The 13781-nt window shown below is 47.3% G+C and overlaps 5 protein-coding genes across 5 annotated transcripts; 4 read left to right on the top strand and 1 right to left on the bottom strand.

Moving 5' to 3' along the window:
- Nucleotides 1-328: 328 nt before the first annotated feature.
- Nucleotides 329-1411, bottom strand: N7506_005722 (uncharacterized protein; the record flags this gene model as incomplete). Its single annotated transcript, XM_056955015.1, has 1 exon — nucleotides 329-1411. One exon carries the CDS (start codon nucleotides 1409-1411, stop codon nucleotides 329-331), a length of 1083 nt encoding a protein of 360 aa, XP_056811992.1.
- Nucleotides 1412-2142: 731 nt separating this feature from the next.
- Nucleotides 2143-3486, top strand: N7506_005721 (uncharacterized protein; the record flags this gene model as incomplete). The annotated part of the gene is made up of 1 exon (XM_056955014.1): nucleotides 2143-3486. The coding sequence occupies one exon, from the start codon at nucleotides 2143-2145 to the stop codon at nucleotides 3484-3486; it is 1344 nt and encodes a 447-aa protein (XP_056811991.1).
- Nucleotides 3487-6829: 3343 nt separating this feature from the next.
- N7506_005720 (uncharacterized protein) lies at nucleotides 6830-7084 on the top strand (the record flags this gene model as incomplete). Its single annotated transcript, XM_056955013.1, has 1 exon — nucleotides 6830-7084. The coding sequence occupies one exon, from the start codon at nucleotides 6830-6832 to the stop codon at nucleotides 7082-7084; it is 255 nt and encodes an 84-aa protein (XP_056811990.1).
- Nucleotides 7085-8110: 1026 nt separating this feature from the next.
- Nucleotides 8111-8740, top strand: N7506_005719 (RlpA-like double-psi beta-barrel domain-containing protein; the record flags this gene model as incomplete). Its single annotated transcript, XM_056955012.1, has 1 exon — nucleotides 8111-8740. One exon carries the CDS (start codon nucleotides 8111-8113, stop codon nucleotides 8738-8740), a length of 630 nt encoding a protein of 209 aa, XP_056811989.1.
- Nucleotides 8741-9590: 850 nt separating this feature from the next.
- On the top strand, nucleotides 9591-10620 carry N7506_005718 (uncharacterized protein; the record flags this gene model as incomplete). The annotated part of the gene is made up of 3 exons (XM_056955011.1): nucleotides 9591-9759; nucleotides 9833-10421; nucleotides 10479-10620. The coding sequence occupies 3 exons, from the start codon at nucleotides 9591-9593 to the stop codon at nucleotides 10618-10620; spliced, it is 900 nt and encodes a 299-aa protein (XP_056811988.1).
- Between the last annotated feature and the right edge of the window lie 3161 nt (nucleotides 10621-13781).

Below are 13781 nucleotides of genomic sequence, written 5' to 3'. Positions count from 1 at the left end.
GGCATCGAGCCAGACACAATCAGTTTTGTTGAACCTTTATGGAGCCAGCCATAGTGGGGTTATACAATGTTCATTCGGTACAGCAGACACTTCCAACAGTGGTCTGATCAGTTCCGTTTGGTTTCATCACAGTAGCCCATTCTTTTATGTCGCGCAGGAAACGACGGGCAATTCCAATTTGGATCCCTCGCTCAACAAAAAAGCCAGAGTCTGGGTCCTCAAGAATCAGTTCAAGATCTAGGTGATTGTCCAAAGTCACTTGGCATATTTTCCGAAAACCAGCTTTATAAGCCTCATCGGTGGCGCGTGATTCTAACCATTCGCAGTATTACCTCACAGCCACTTCACGAGGTCCAGGAATAATAACCTGCTCATCAGATCGAGCATTGTGTAGAGAGGAACTGACTATGGGGGTACTGCCATTTTGTGCCGGCAGAACATTAATGATGGTCGTGGGATATGATGTTCCGTTCGTGACGTTGGTCTTTCTCGATTTCCTTCCTTTCTGACTCTCTAGAACGAGGTCCCGACGGATATCGTTAGGAACATTATCATGGGTGTCTAGGCAGCCACCACCATCAACGTAGTCAATCAGTCGTTCTAGATGTGAGGCCCGGAGCTTATAGTGTTTCTTGTCCTGTGGGTCCTCCCAGCACCAATCGCACTTGTGTGGGCATGACCGGACATCACATCTCATCAAGCCATAAACAAGATCCCAAGTTGCAGGTCGTTCAGTTATATCTTCTTCAATATCAATGCGTCTCTGGCGCTCTGCCAAAATTCTGCTTGTTGCCGACACACGGCCTCTCTTTTCGACTTTCTGCGGCACTTCATCGTCGCCCCTGTAATGAAACACAATGTCAATTGTGAGTGTTTTGCCCATGCGGACTAAATTGCTCCATTTACGCAACTGCTTCTCCACTGAATTCCAGTCAATAGTAGCAGCACAAAATAGTTCCAGATTTTGCTGAGATCGGTCGCCCGCTTTGACAGTGACAGCTGTGCCTTCAGATCGCACTCGCTGGCCATTTTTCTTTTTCATTTGCAGCATTTCTTCAACAGCAGGCTTCAAAGCCTTGGTCCAGTAATTCCGCGGAGCGATAACCAGCCCTTTCTCGGTCACGCTGCCTACCTTCTTACGGTTGAGCATAAGCTTCCACGCAATCGTATAGCGGATATATCCTGGAGACGGCTCGTCATAGTCGATGTCTTCATCCCATTCGGCAAGCGGGAGAAAGCTAAGCTGGTCTGATTGGACCGGATCGGTGACACGAACCGGGGCAGGGCCAGAAGAGAATACAGATGGCGTACGACTAAAGTGACCAGGAGTGGGGGCATATTGTGAATCTTCGTCCCATGTGCGCCCTGTTCGGAGTTGATAAGCATCGTCGCTACAAACGCTATTGGCCATTTTTGAAGGAGAGGAAGGAAGCCTAAGCAGATTGAACCGGAAGCGATTAGCAAACATCTCTGGCGTCCAATAAGATCCAAAAGGATGCCATGATGATGGACAGTGGCGGGGATTACAAATAAGCTTACTGTCGATCGAGCCTTACACAGCAACTTGGTCCCGGACAAACAGGCAGATAGGCCCCAGGTGCTTTGCAGTAATGAAACTGAAGATACAAAGAGGGACTGTTGGCAGATTGCCCATTCAACGACTGCGTTGTTTGCAGGGTTTGCATGGAATCTTCCAGCCTGGAAGATCGGGGTAAATGACTGTATATTTCATACTTGTATTTTAGGATCGCGGTATAGATTACCTGGTTATCTACAAAACGGATTATTTACATGCTACCTGTATCCGGATTAGCGGATCACATGATTAGGGTTTGAAACAGCTTCGGTGTATATTCGACATGGAATGCGAAAGCGGTCGCTACTGTATTCCGTTCCCTTTGAAAGTCCCTCGTTTCTTTTACAGCCTATGAATGAAGACTTGGTATGTTTTCAACCGAGCCCCATATGGATGATCCAATGACGATAGCTCTATGGCTTGTCATAGCCATAGCACTGATCGCACTTGGATCATTCACTACTCGGCTTAGCACTCTCATGAGGAAAGATCTATTTTATTCCCTACGGGGCGATCAGCATTTAGGAGTTTGGTCCCACCGACAGCCTTCAACTCCGTGGTACCGTATGGTCCAACCGCCACCTGTGGGGCCTGTCATCGGTGCGAACCTCTCACACGGCTTTTGCGGGCGACCTGTGGTGTATCTCAGTCGCTTGCCATTATCAGCCTCACCAGGACAGACCGCGTGGTCACTTTTGCTCGCACTGGTTCATCCGACCCTTCCAACCAATTCCCGTGGACCAAAGTTGTTTAGGCCGCTCCCACAGAGCGACATGGTTGATGCTGGCCAGAGAACACCCCACACAAGCGATTCCGAGGCGCTCACTCTCAAAAATAGCTGGTATGCCTTACCACTCTGTCCTCTTCAAAAGCACAATTTGACAACTGTCGTCAAAATCTCCCGCCCGACCTTCATAACCTTGCTCTGCCTCACTAATTCCCGCCGGGTGATTTCTTATTCCGATTCCTCTGGATACCGAGCATCATTCCCGTCCTACTGCGGACGATGGTACTTGGAATGGCGCGTCGGGGGCCCTGCATTTGCTCGACTTGGTTTGCATGACTCTCATACACTATCCACAGATCCATATCCGGAAGCATTTGAGCAACGCGTTGATGCGTGTTTGCAAATGTTGGCGGGAGTTGTCGAATCACGATCAACGAGGGGCTTTAGATGTGGCTTTCCAGGACGCAAATCATCCGGTAAATGGGTGCTTGAATATGAACCCCGAGGATTTGGAGGTGCGCACAGTGGGAGGCATCTTTACCACATGATCGGTGGAAACGTCAACGAGGTAAGCTTCTTGCGCCCGAAAGCAATGGATGCAGAGGTAGAGCCTCCGGAAGGCATGGTAGTGCTACGCTTGCCTAACAAGCATGATGGAGGATGCGATGTGATTGTGTACATCCCAGGGGAAGAATGCACTGTCCTCGATGAAGCTTTGGACAATCTTTCGTGGACATTTCTGTCATGGTCTCTGCACCGAGGGCTCCGTGACATTCTGGTTGCGTTCGGAAAAGAGAGGATGGCACGGTACCGACGCCGTCTGGCTGTCACGCTTCGCGCCGCGGTCACAAAGTGGCCTGAAAGATTGGTCGCTAGAGGGTGGAATTCCCAGTTTGTGAGAGGGACTATGGCGGATATGGCTGAAAGCGCTGTTCTTGCCAGCCAAGGAAACTCGGCAGATGTCGTCAGAATTGTCACCGACATAGCAGTGGTCTTACAGAATGATCCAATGAGCGACCTTGACAAGACAAGCTTCTGGCGACATGGAACTTCGATGCCCTATTCTCCAACCCTTGATCCAATGACTACTATCGCTCTTGTGAAATACTTTGTCTTGGAGTGGAGTGTTGAATTTGATTACCAGCTATACAACGATTTGCCTGAGGATATTTATCTAGGCTGAAGAGGGCCAAAACCCGGCATCTCTAGACTTTAGAATACTGACGGTAAGGTGAGTCACTTTAAAGGGATATTGCTCGGAAAGTGTATATTAATTTTTCTTGTGGAATCAATTGCTTTCTACCCATGAATTCATAACCCCTGTTCATCATGCAATCTCAAACTGCAATACGCTCTGGAAAGTCTTGTGAGTCCAATAGGGTCTCTTGAGTGATCGTAGTTTCCGGGCTCTCCGGACTTGGAATCATCGTCTCTTGCTCTAATATTATGATGTAGCATGCTGTAGTATATCTGTCCCTTCCAGCTTTGCTTCTGCTGACCCACACGAGCTTCGGCCATATGGGTCCTCTACAGATTTTTTCCACACGCATTTCTTCTGATTTCAGGAAAGTTTGGTCTCTGTCTACCCCAATTAACCATTATCGTCCCAATAAGTAGCACCATTTGGAAGGGTGCGCAATTGGGCACCTGGCGAAGGGTGGCTTTCTATATTTGCCAGATCGGGGTGGGGGGAGCATCTCGCTGTTCCTTCTCGACCTGATACTCCTTGCATTTTTTGAACCCTCGTCTCAAGTTCTTCTTGTTGCCATTGATCGAGTTGATTTTGACATGTCCATCAGATGCCTATCACTGAGAGTTTGGCGTATTTGACGTTTGGCTTTTGCCGGTCTTTGACGTTGGGCGTGCGATGAATGCTCCATAGGCCGCTTCAAATTTGTGTATCGGTCAGCGCGATGGTGCTCCATCATACGAGATGAATTGCGCAGACATCTAGCTGCTTCGTGATCAGAATGATCGATTGTTTTTGTCAAAAAATTCGCAATTCTTTCATGGTTTTTATTGAATCATTTCTCCGTTTTTGGAGGGGTCCTTTTGACACTTGATGAGCCTGGAGTCTCTTCGGCGTATTTTGCTTGCCTAATGGTTGATTTGGAGGAATCGATCTTTAATTTGATCAAAATCAACTGGATAGACATCGCAATCTTTCACAGCATCACAAAATCGCAGATGCCGCGCTTTTAATGTACCGATAATTTCTCACGGTGTGCATGGCTCCTCCTCCCTAAGTGGTGTGAATAGTCTCCGTGATTTTTCGTGTTCTACTTTGGAATTTAATGTATGATTTCTTTGTTATGTTGCCTCAGAGATCATTGATCCAGGCATGTAGCTCTTCCCGAATCTTTGCACAGTCAGATGATTGCGAGATGCTAACAGGATGGCTCGGCGCCCGTGCTTTTGTGCGCCGGATCAGAGTTCTGCATTGCTGAGTTTATCTGTTGGCATTTCTCATAAATTATAAATTCCTCTCCAGGGCTGAGTCTAAGTCTTCCTCTCTAACTACCACTCTTTTCGCCTGTACATGCTATTATTGAATAACTGACTCGATTCCTTCTGTCATTATGAAAGACCAAACCCGGCCCAAAACGCCACAGGAGAAGATAGGTTCCAAGCCGCTAAGCAAACTCGAGGAATACCAGCGTCTATGGGAGCAAATTTTGGAAAGCACAGATATCCTTATCCGAAGGATTAAGGGTAGAAAGCCGTTTATCCCTCAATTGTTTGGTAATAGAAATTGACTGGGAACTTATTCAGATGAAACAAAGGCTCGAGAAACTGAAGCTACTCTATCCCCCCTTATTGGAAGTTCACGTACTTGAATCACCGATGCGATTGAATTTCGGTGGCTTCGTCAACTTGAATGTGTCCTGGTTGATATATCCTCATGGGACATTTTTGGTCCAGACAAGGATTGGCTCACGAGCCTCGTGGTTTCGGAACTTGAATATCGATAAATTACCTAGTCAAGAGAGAGAAGAATGCGTTGGCGGTCTGACGTCGCCGAAAGGTCAATGAGGGAAATCTCACGAGCATCAATGGGCAGAAGTATACAAATGCATCCATGGATATTGAGAATTATGATCCTGGAGACCGTAAAACCGGGAGGAAAAGGACTGTGGATTCCAAATTCTACATGATGATGCCTACATAACTATATGCAACACTTGACTAAGCATTGCTCACTTCCAGAGCTCTAGGGCTGATAGTGTCGTGATTTTTCCACTACACTAGGTAATACACCAAGAAATCGGAGATCTTATTACAAGGGCTTTCTGGATCTACACGCTCTCTCACGAAGCTCGTTGAGACGAAACCCAGTTCCGTACTGATGGTAGTAGTAGTAGAGTTGATTAACGTCCGGCTGGAATAAGCGAAGCTTGCCCCTGCGACCTCTCTTGGGATATTCGGACGCAATGCTATGGACTTATTATACGAAATTTGTTCCCCCACAGTTTGCAGTTCTTGCATCCTTAGATGCGAGGGCAATACGCCAGTTGATAACACCCGTCTTCGACATGTAAAACAGACGTTCTAGTGATTAGAGTTTCTTCCGGAACAAGTTCAGAAGCAGCAGCGCTGCTGGGGCTTGAGGGAGAGGGCTCTCCAGTTGGTGTCACCTCAGTGGGCTTGTAGACGCGAGAAAATAGTAGAAAATCAGAAAGAGTCGCGGACGAACAGTAGGAAAAGTAAAGAGAGAGAAGTAGTCAGATATATATATCTGACCGAGGGAGGAAAGAGAGGCCAAATGAGAGGATTACCTCGCACAGACTCGGGCGTTGAAGCCCGGATTCCGTACAGATAACGGACAGATGTAGTAACAAAGCGCCTGTGCGTTTGGTGATTACTAGCTTTCATGCTTGGAAGAGCATGAAGTAGGATACGAGGAGTCGGGGGTTGGAAACGATTATTTGTGGTAGAAATTGCAACACTGGGAGGATTGAGAGTGAATAAATCCAAAATTGGTCTGTTATTACTGGATATCGAGGAAGGAATTCTTAAGACGTGTAATGATACATATGTATACTGTTTAGTACTTTGATTCTTGTTACCATGCAAGAAAGCCTGGACAAAACGTGAAATACGGGGTTCGTCATGTAAGGTTTAGCGTTCCATGTGACTAAGGTTTGATACAGCATCTCTGTGTTTCTGACATGGGAGGAAATGTGGTCTAACGGTCGGCACTGTATTATAGAAAAAAAACCAAATAATGTTCTCGCCTCAGTGGTACATTCTCGCGACTCGACCTTCGACTTCAAGGCTCCGTAGACAGTCGTTCACCGGACACCTGTAGCCGCTCTGCAACCTTGGAACCTGACTTTGAAAGGAGAGATCTTCATCAACCGCAAGGACGATATCTCTCTTAGCCTCAATTGCGCATGGTGATAATCTGGTGGACCGCTCGACTCTCCCTATTGAAGTGTAGCACGAAGGCCCACCTCAAGTCTCAGATGGTCATCGCGTTTTAATCTCACTTCTAGACTCTGCCATTCCGAGCTGACCATCCAGAAATGCCACTCCCGTCGAATCCAGGTAGCTCGATCATTGAATTCGAACTGGGCTCTTCGTTTGCCAATGAGATCAGCTTCATGTCTGGAGAGCCCCGTTTCCTTCCCCAGGCAGCCATCGCAGACAGTGTGAACATTGATCTTTCTCTTGTATGGAAGCATATGGGACCAAGCTGCAACGTAGCAGGACCCAGGATCCTCGGTGAAGAATCGAACCCGGGAAATCCGGGTGGTTTGATCCGCACAGCAGACGCATAACCGGTGAATAGTCACCCGCATTCTGCGCAGCTCAGTTCCCCAGATCGTTCCTTGCTTGAAAGGAGTGCCGACTTCCCTAGGGCGTCTGGCTGCAGTTATATATTTATTCGCCACTCAGAACAAACTGTAGTCCAGATAGCAACATACATTTCCCAATGGCAGTGGAATTTGTGGGTGTGGTGATCGAGACACACAAATGATCCTGCCAAAGGGAGAAGTATGACATATTCACAGATGTAATTCTCTCACCATGAGCAAAGGTTTCGTGTATAGATTATCACCTAGGATCGATTTCACCTCGAGAGCCATTTGAATCCAGACGCCCCTTCGGCCACAAACATCTATACACCGCTCGAGTACTTGGTTGGAATCCACTATGAAAGCAAATTTAGCAACCTCTAGTGCTGGAAGTAATCAAGAATCTTCCAGCAAATTCTATTTTTATGATTGACAGTCCTAATCTTCGAGGCTGCAAAGAGTTGCTTACAGCGGTAGCAGTAGTAGTACTCATTTACACCGACCTCTCGCCAAAACGATATCGTTAACTAAATATGCTTTCTCCCAGGACAAATCGGGAAACAGGGTCTTTTTCTGTTTAAGTGATAAAGGTTTCCATTTTCTGGACTAGTTTTTGCGAACCAATCTTGGAACGTTTCCTACAATAGACGTGGTTAATGGAACAACCCTTGGAAGGCCGTATATGTCCCGAGTTCTAAAGGTTGCTACCTATCCATTCAAGAAAAACTAGCGATTGCGCGTAGTTATTGGCCCACCCTCATTCGGGCAAGGGACAAATATCGTATGGGATATGCTCCCATCCTGCCACGTCACCCGTGAACTGATCTCGAATCCCTGACAATCTTTCTTGAAGCTTGGCCTGTAGACGGGGTTCTATCGGGCGCCACGCTAGCAAGATCTGTGCCAAATGTGGATTTATTTCATGGCGAAAGAGCGAGGTCAGGCCAAAGGCATAAAGTTGAGCGTTCGAGCCTACCTCTGACAGAGGCTGTCTCGCCCAGCTGGATTATGCCTGCTTACCAGGGCTTCGGCGCCAATGTTGTTCTGGCCGCCTTCCAATTCATCACACAGATAAGAGCAACCCCGACCGAGGGATGTCGCAATCTCCCCGAGAGCATGACCGGTCATTCCCCGCGCACATTGTCAGCGTCCTATTCGACAAGTCCGAGCGTCTGGAGTTGGGAAAGGATGGCTACGTCCTCAGTCCCACTTGTCGTCCCTACGGACCCGTCCATATCAGTGAGCAAGTCTTCTTCGGACATTTCGCCGACCAATACCAACCTGCCGATGATTGGTGACAGCGGTGAATATGCAGGGTCTTGTGGGCGCTATGCCATGTGCAATGGCAGCATCACATATTATGACACCGCGACCAGCGTACTCAGTCCCAGCTCGTGTGGCACCACCAACGATGGAAGCTCCGAGGATGTTGTGGCCTTACCGCAGGGAATCATGACGGACGAGGACTGTGGACGCACTGTTCTCATCAAGTTCCACGGCACTGACTTCCGGGGCACTGTGGTTGACAAATGCATGGGATGCAACAACCAATCTCTCGATTTGTCGCGGCATCTGTTCGCTTTACTCGCGCCGCTTGACGAAGGACGTGTCCACGGGGTCGAGTGGTATGTCCAATAGTCTTGGATTTGTGGTATGTCACTGAGCCTGGAATTGTAGGGGGCTGGGTGGCAGCAACCTTGGAATTAGGATCCTTGATTAATGAGGGTCAAGGGAAAGTGGCAATGAGAACAGTAGATAGTATCCAAAACGGATTCCTCAGCACAAGCCTGCAAATCTACACTCTGTATTTCCTCTTCCATGGCTTTGCCAAGACTTTGTTGGGCCAATTATGAATGCTTGATGATAGCTTTCTTCCGTCACCAATCTATCCTCAGTTCTATTAAATAAAGGGAGGAAGTGATGATACATACAATTCTACGACTGATATGGACTCAGTTGGCGTCTCGATGACATGAAAATCCATATAGATTGACAAGATACCTTGAAAATAGAGGTATACTATCACGGTTTACTCGACTACTCTAATCTGTGATAACTGCGCTGTGTATTAGCCGATGTTGATAAATATAGCCGTACAGGGATCACGGATCACCATGTTCCGTCATATGATGGGTCAAACAGCAGCAAAGATGCCTAACGATTCGGTGGGTGGAGCCATATTCGGCTAGAAAGGGATTAACACAGATGTTCCAATATGCTTCGATGCTTGACATCGCCCTGAGTCACAAGTAGACGAGTGTGGCTCTGAGTGGCCCGATGGGGTTATACGAGGCTAAGCGGAGGGACTAGTTGCGATCCGTTCTACAGATTGGCCTGGTCGGTAAGACGTGGAGGACTGCTATCTATGACCTGTTTATTAATGGATTGTTTATTCGATCAAGTAATTGCACAGTGTCCGAAGTTTATTCATGGCATTCTAAAAACAACACTCCTTCACGGGGCACTTGGCGAGTCTTTTCCGTCACTCATGTTTTGCGAGGGATCCCAAGCTACTGCGTACAACAGAGTTGTTTTTGCCCAACGCCCTTCGCTTGCGAGAGGACTAATCCAGCATCAGCTCGTCGCTCATGGTGAGCTGTTCTTCTCCATTGAGGGACTCCTCAAATTGGATCTCATGCTTATTGGTGTCACTGGCCGTGAGCCCGAAGACATATTATGTCGGAAGCCTTCGCAGGCTTGCCGGCTGATTGACATTGACTGTGATGAAAGGCACAAGCCGACGTTGTTCTAGAGTCCAGAGCAAGCCTCGGCATCTCAGCCCGGCGGAGCTGGCGCAACTGGATGACATCGCGCTAGATCTACTTATCGACAGGATGACGCTGCGACAGGTCAATTTTCCGGCAACGACGCGTAAGAGTTCCACGGCGTATCTGCCGCGTCGACCCGTCCGCAAGAGAGTGTTGTCGAAGATCCTTGGCGCCGAGGGACGATTTGACATCCATCAGATCCATCGCCGCATCTTACAAATAGCTTGCTTGGAGGGGTCTGTTCCAGTAAGCGGGATCGCCGACGAACGGTTCAAGTGGTTCAGCACGCAGCTGAAAAGCTATCTTCAGATCTACAATCCCAAGTGTCCTTTTCAGATTGCCATGTCTGAACATCTCCCTAGTACGCACCCTGAAGCTGCGGTTTTTGCGACGCGCGCCTTCACAGTGGGGGAGCCAATTCAGTTCCTCAGCGGGGTCTGTGTGCCCTTGACAAAAGAACACCAGCTGCAACTCGAAAAGGCGGGTAAAGACTTCAGCATCCTCCAGTCGCCTTGCAGTCAAGCCCTTGCAATGTTTCTCGGCCCTGCTCGGTTTGTAAACCACGACTGTCACGCAAATTGCGAGATTATTTGGGCTAAGGGGCGCAGGGCCATCATCGTGCCCCTGAAAGACATCCACCCCTGTGATGAGATTACCGTATTCTATGCAAAAGACTATTTCGGAGAGAATAACCAGCACTGCTTGTGTCGGTCGTGCGCACGAGCCCGATCGTCTCCGGACGGGTGTTGACTATTTTAGTATGGCAAGTGGGTATCCCTATCTCGAATCGTTCCAAGGTTATCGTTTCAGATCGCAGACTCCACGCTCTCCCGAACCAACCACTAGCCTAATTAGGCTTGGTTCGGTCAAAGTGGGGCGCTGGAACAGAAAGCGTGTGTTGGCTCGAGGGGAATCTGTTTTTGACTTCTATTGTAGAGGGGGGAAGGAAGGAGAGAGAGAAGCGGTGGAGATTTTTTCCAATCATGTGCCGAGGCGTCGGACCTCGAATCATCGTACAGAGCAAGTTGTGAATCCAGGCTTCATGTCCCAGATTAGGGATTACTGATCCCCTACTCCGTAATCCCGCCCGCCCGCCTACGGCAGGTCCTAGTGCCCAGAAGGCCCTTTCGATTTCTGCCACATTACTACACTGGATTCTGCCACTTTACTACGTCCGATCATCTGATTGAATAAAATTCCATTCACTAAATCTTCCTCCAGGGCTTTTATATACTCTTTTTACATTGATATGAAGAATATGTGTTCAAGTGATAATGTTTTATTAAATAAGTTCTAGAAATAAGTCTCAACAACTATAAAACTTGAAAGAGCGATATTGAGAATTGAGAATTGAGAATAGTGAATTTATTACTGTGAAGGTCCACGGGTATTACTCTATACAATATTTGTATAAGATAGATCACGTGTACAAAGTATATTACGAAGTACTCTGTACGGTATCAAAGTCCCGAGGTCACGAGATCCTGTCAAATCTGGCCCCGGGGTTATGTATTGCTGACAAAGTGTACGTAATATCGGATGGATCCAGGGCTCAAGTACTAGGACTTCAAAACTAGAGTCTAGGATTTTAAAGATTATGAAACCAGCTTTTATCATCTTTTATATATTGAATAAGACTTTAAAAAAATTAATCAATCAGTCGCTATTCATTGAATAACGATAAACTGGAAGTACGAGGGGTGAATAATGGTTTAAAAATGGCAATCTAAAACTGAGCAAGCGGTAAGCAAAGCGGTGTAATATGCAATGTAGCAAAAATCGAAAGGGCCTTCTGGGCACTAGGACCTGCCGTACTACAGCGGGCTCCAGTGCCCACCTAGCCCTTTCGATTTTTGCCGTTTTCGAACATTGCGATTCTGCCACTTTGCTACATCCGACCATCTAATCACGTAAAATTCAATTCACCAAATCTACATTGGATATGGTCTCTTTGTATCGAGAAGAAGAATCTGATAACAATATTCAATAAGGTAAGCTCTAGAATTAAATGTTTACAGTTCCAAGGTTGTAGAAAAGAATCAAGGTATATTAAGAATTGAGAATAACAAATATATCACTCCGTACCCTAAAGATATTACGGAGTCTATAGTTACTGTATTATTTAATACACCCTCGTAAATCACGTGTACGGAGTACGGAGTACGGAGTAACTAGTCTAAAGTCCCGGGATCCTGTCAAATCTAGTGCTGACTTGCTGACTAAATATACGTAACCTTCAAGAGTCAAGTGCTCCAGGGCTCCAGAGTCAGAGCACAGGGTTTCCCAAGGTCTAAGGCTGTATGAATTCATCATGTTATATTAATTTTGAATAACAAAAAACTGGGAATCGAGAGGCAAACAATAGTCAAGAAATACTCCGTACCCAGGTGGTAACAGATGCAAACTGAGCAAGCGGTACGGAGTAAGCAGCGGTGTAATGTGGAATGTAGCAAATACCTAGGTAACGAAAGGGCTAAGTGTGCACTAAGACCTGCCGTAGCAGTCTCACAACGATATGCCAACACTTGCGTGATAAAGGATGTTATCAATAACCAAAAAAGTTCAAAACACCAGTTCCTAACAATATCCTATGCTGGAGGAAAATATGTGATTTGCGTCTTCGTTCGAACACAGAAAAGTCACTGTCAGTAAATATTTTAAACTTCAAACTTAGGGTTGTCGAATATGTGAGAGAATCTCCAAACTCCAGGAAGATTTAGGTATATGGTTGAGCGAGCTCTCGCTTGTTCTTCAGGTAACGTCGCTCATTACTCGTTTGCGCAATCTCGATCACTTCTCGTCGGTGTACCCTCTTTGCGCATCTAAAGCCCGGGCGGTCCTTTCTTCTTTGGACCCTCGTTTTCTAAACTTGAGCTTCCTTGTAGTGTGCTCCCTAATATAATAATCACAATACATACCTATAAACTGCAGGCTCGCTTATCATGGAGATCAAATGTTGGGAATGGGGGGCATGCTCCGCGATGTCATAGGAAGCTGGACACATTGGACGTTTGGCATTTCAAATGTTCTCCTTGCCCGCTACAAAACAAGGTTGATGTCCCGATACGCCCGGCGAAGTACTCAAATCGGGCTCCTGAGCCGAACAGGAGGTAGGCCCGAATAACGAAATCTGCCAGGATTATGTTTCCACTGGGGGACCTGTGGCATTTTGGTACAACCTTGGAAGTGTGAGGCAAAGTAAGGCAAAGCATATAAAGGGATGAAAGTCTCCCAAGTGCCGAGGTGGGCCCCTAGCTCTCTACGCTCATCGTCTCCTGTTGACTCTTCAACACGCTGTCTCTGAAGCCGACGGGTATTCCAACTCCCACATAACAGCTTTGATACCGCACCGAGATGAAATCAACCCCCAGTACAGAATTCAGCATATGGGAGGATTTGGGGAGCCCGCAAAAGCCGCGGTCGACTCGGAAATCGCACAAGCCGACAAATTCGGCGAGTGCGTCGCCAAATATTACCGCATCAGTTGCCACTAGGTATAATAAGCGCACCAGTGAAGGGCGACCAACGGAGCCGAGACGCCCGAGTTCGATCCGGCGGGGTGTCCGCCACCAGGCCGTTCAGCAGGAGAGTACACGACCACCACGTAGAAGCCTCCCCGTGGTATTTAGCATCAGGAAGCCGATACGGTAGACAAGGTCCAGCCGTACTCTCATCCACGCAGGGTATGGCACCCAGGGCGCGGTATGATTCATTCATTGTGACATATGCAGTGTTGTCAATGCTAAGCGAGGCTCACTATGCGCAAAAAGCGGTGATCAGATCCGTGTCTTCAAATCCTTCTCAGAGTTGAATAAAAGTACAAATCTCCACAACGGGTCCACTGATATCGCAATTTATGGTCTCATTACAGGCCATGCTCTTTATATTTCCGGATTGTCTAGAAATGCATG

The sequence above is a fragment of the Penicillium brevicompactum genome (assembly GCF_028827555.1).
Source record: "Penicillium brevicompactum strain IBT 35665 chromosome Unknown utg000004l_segment0_segment0, whole genome shotgun sequence".
Taxonomy (NCBI): domain Eukaryota; kingdom Fungi; phylum Ascomycota; class Eurotiomycetes; order Eurotiales; family Aspergillaceae; genus Penicillium; species Penicillium brevicompactum.
The sequence above is the reverse complement of the archived record's forward strand: the minus strand, read 5'-3'. Positions and strand labels throughout refer to the sequence as shown.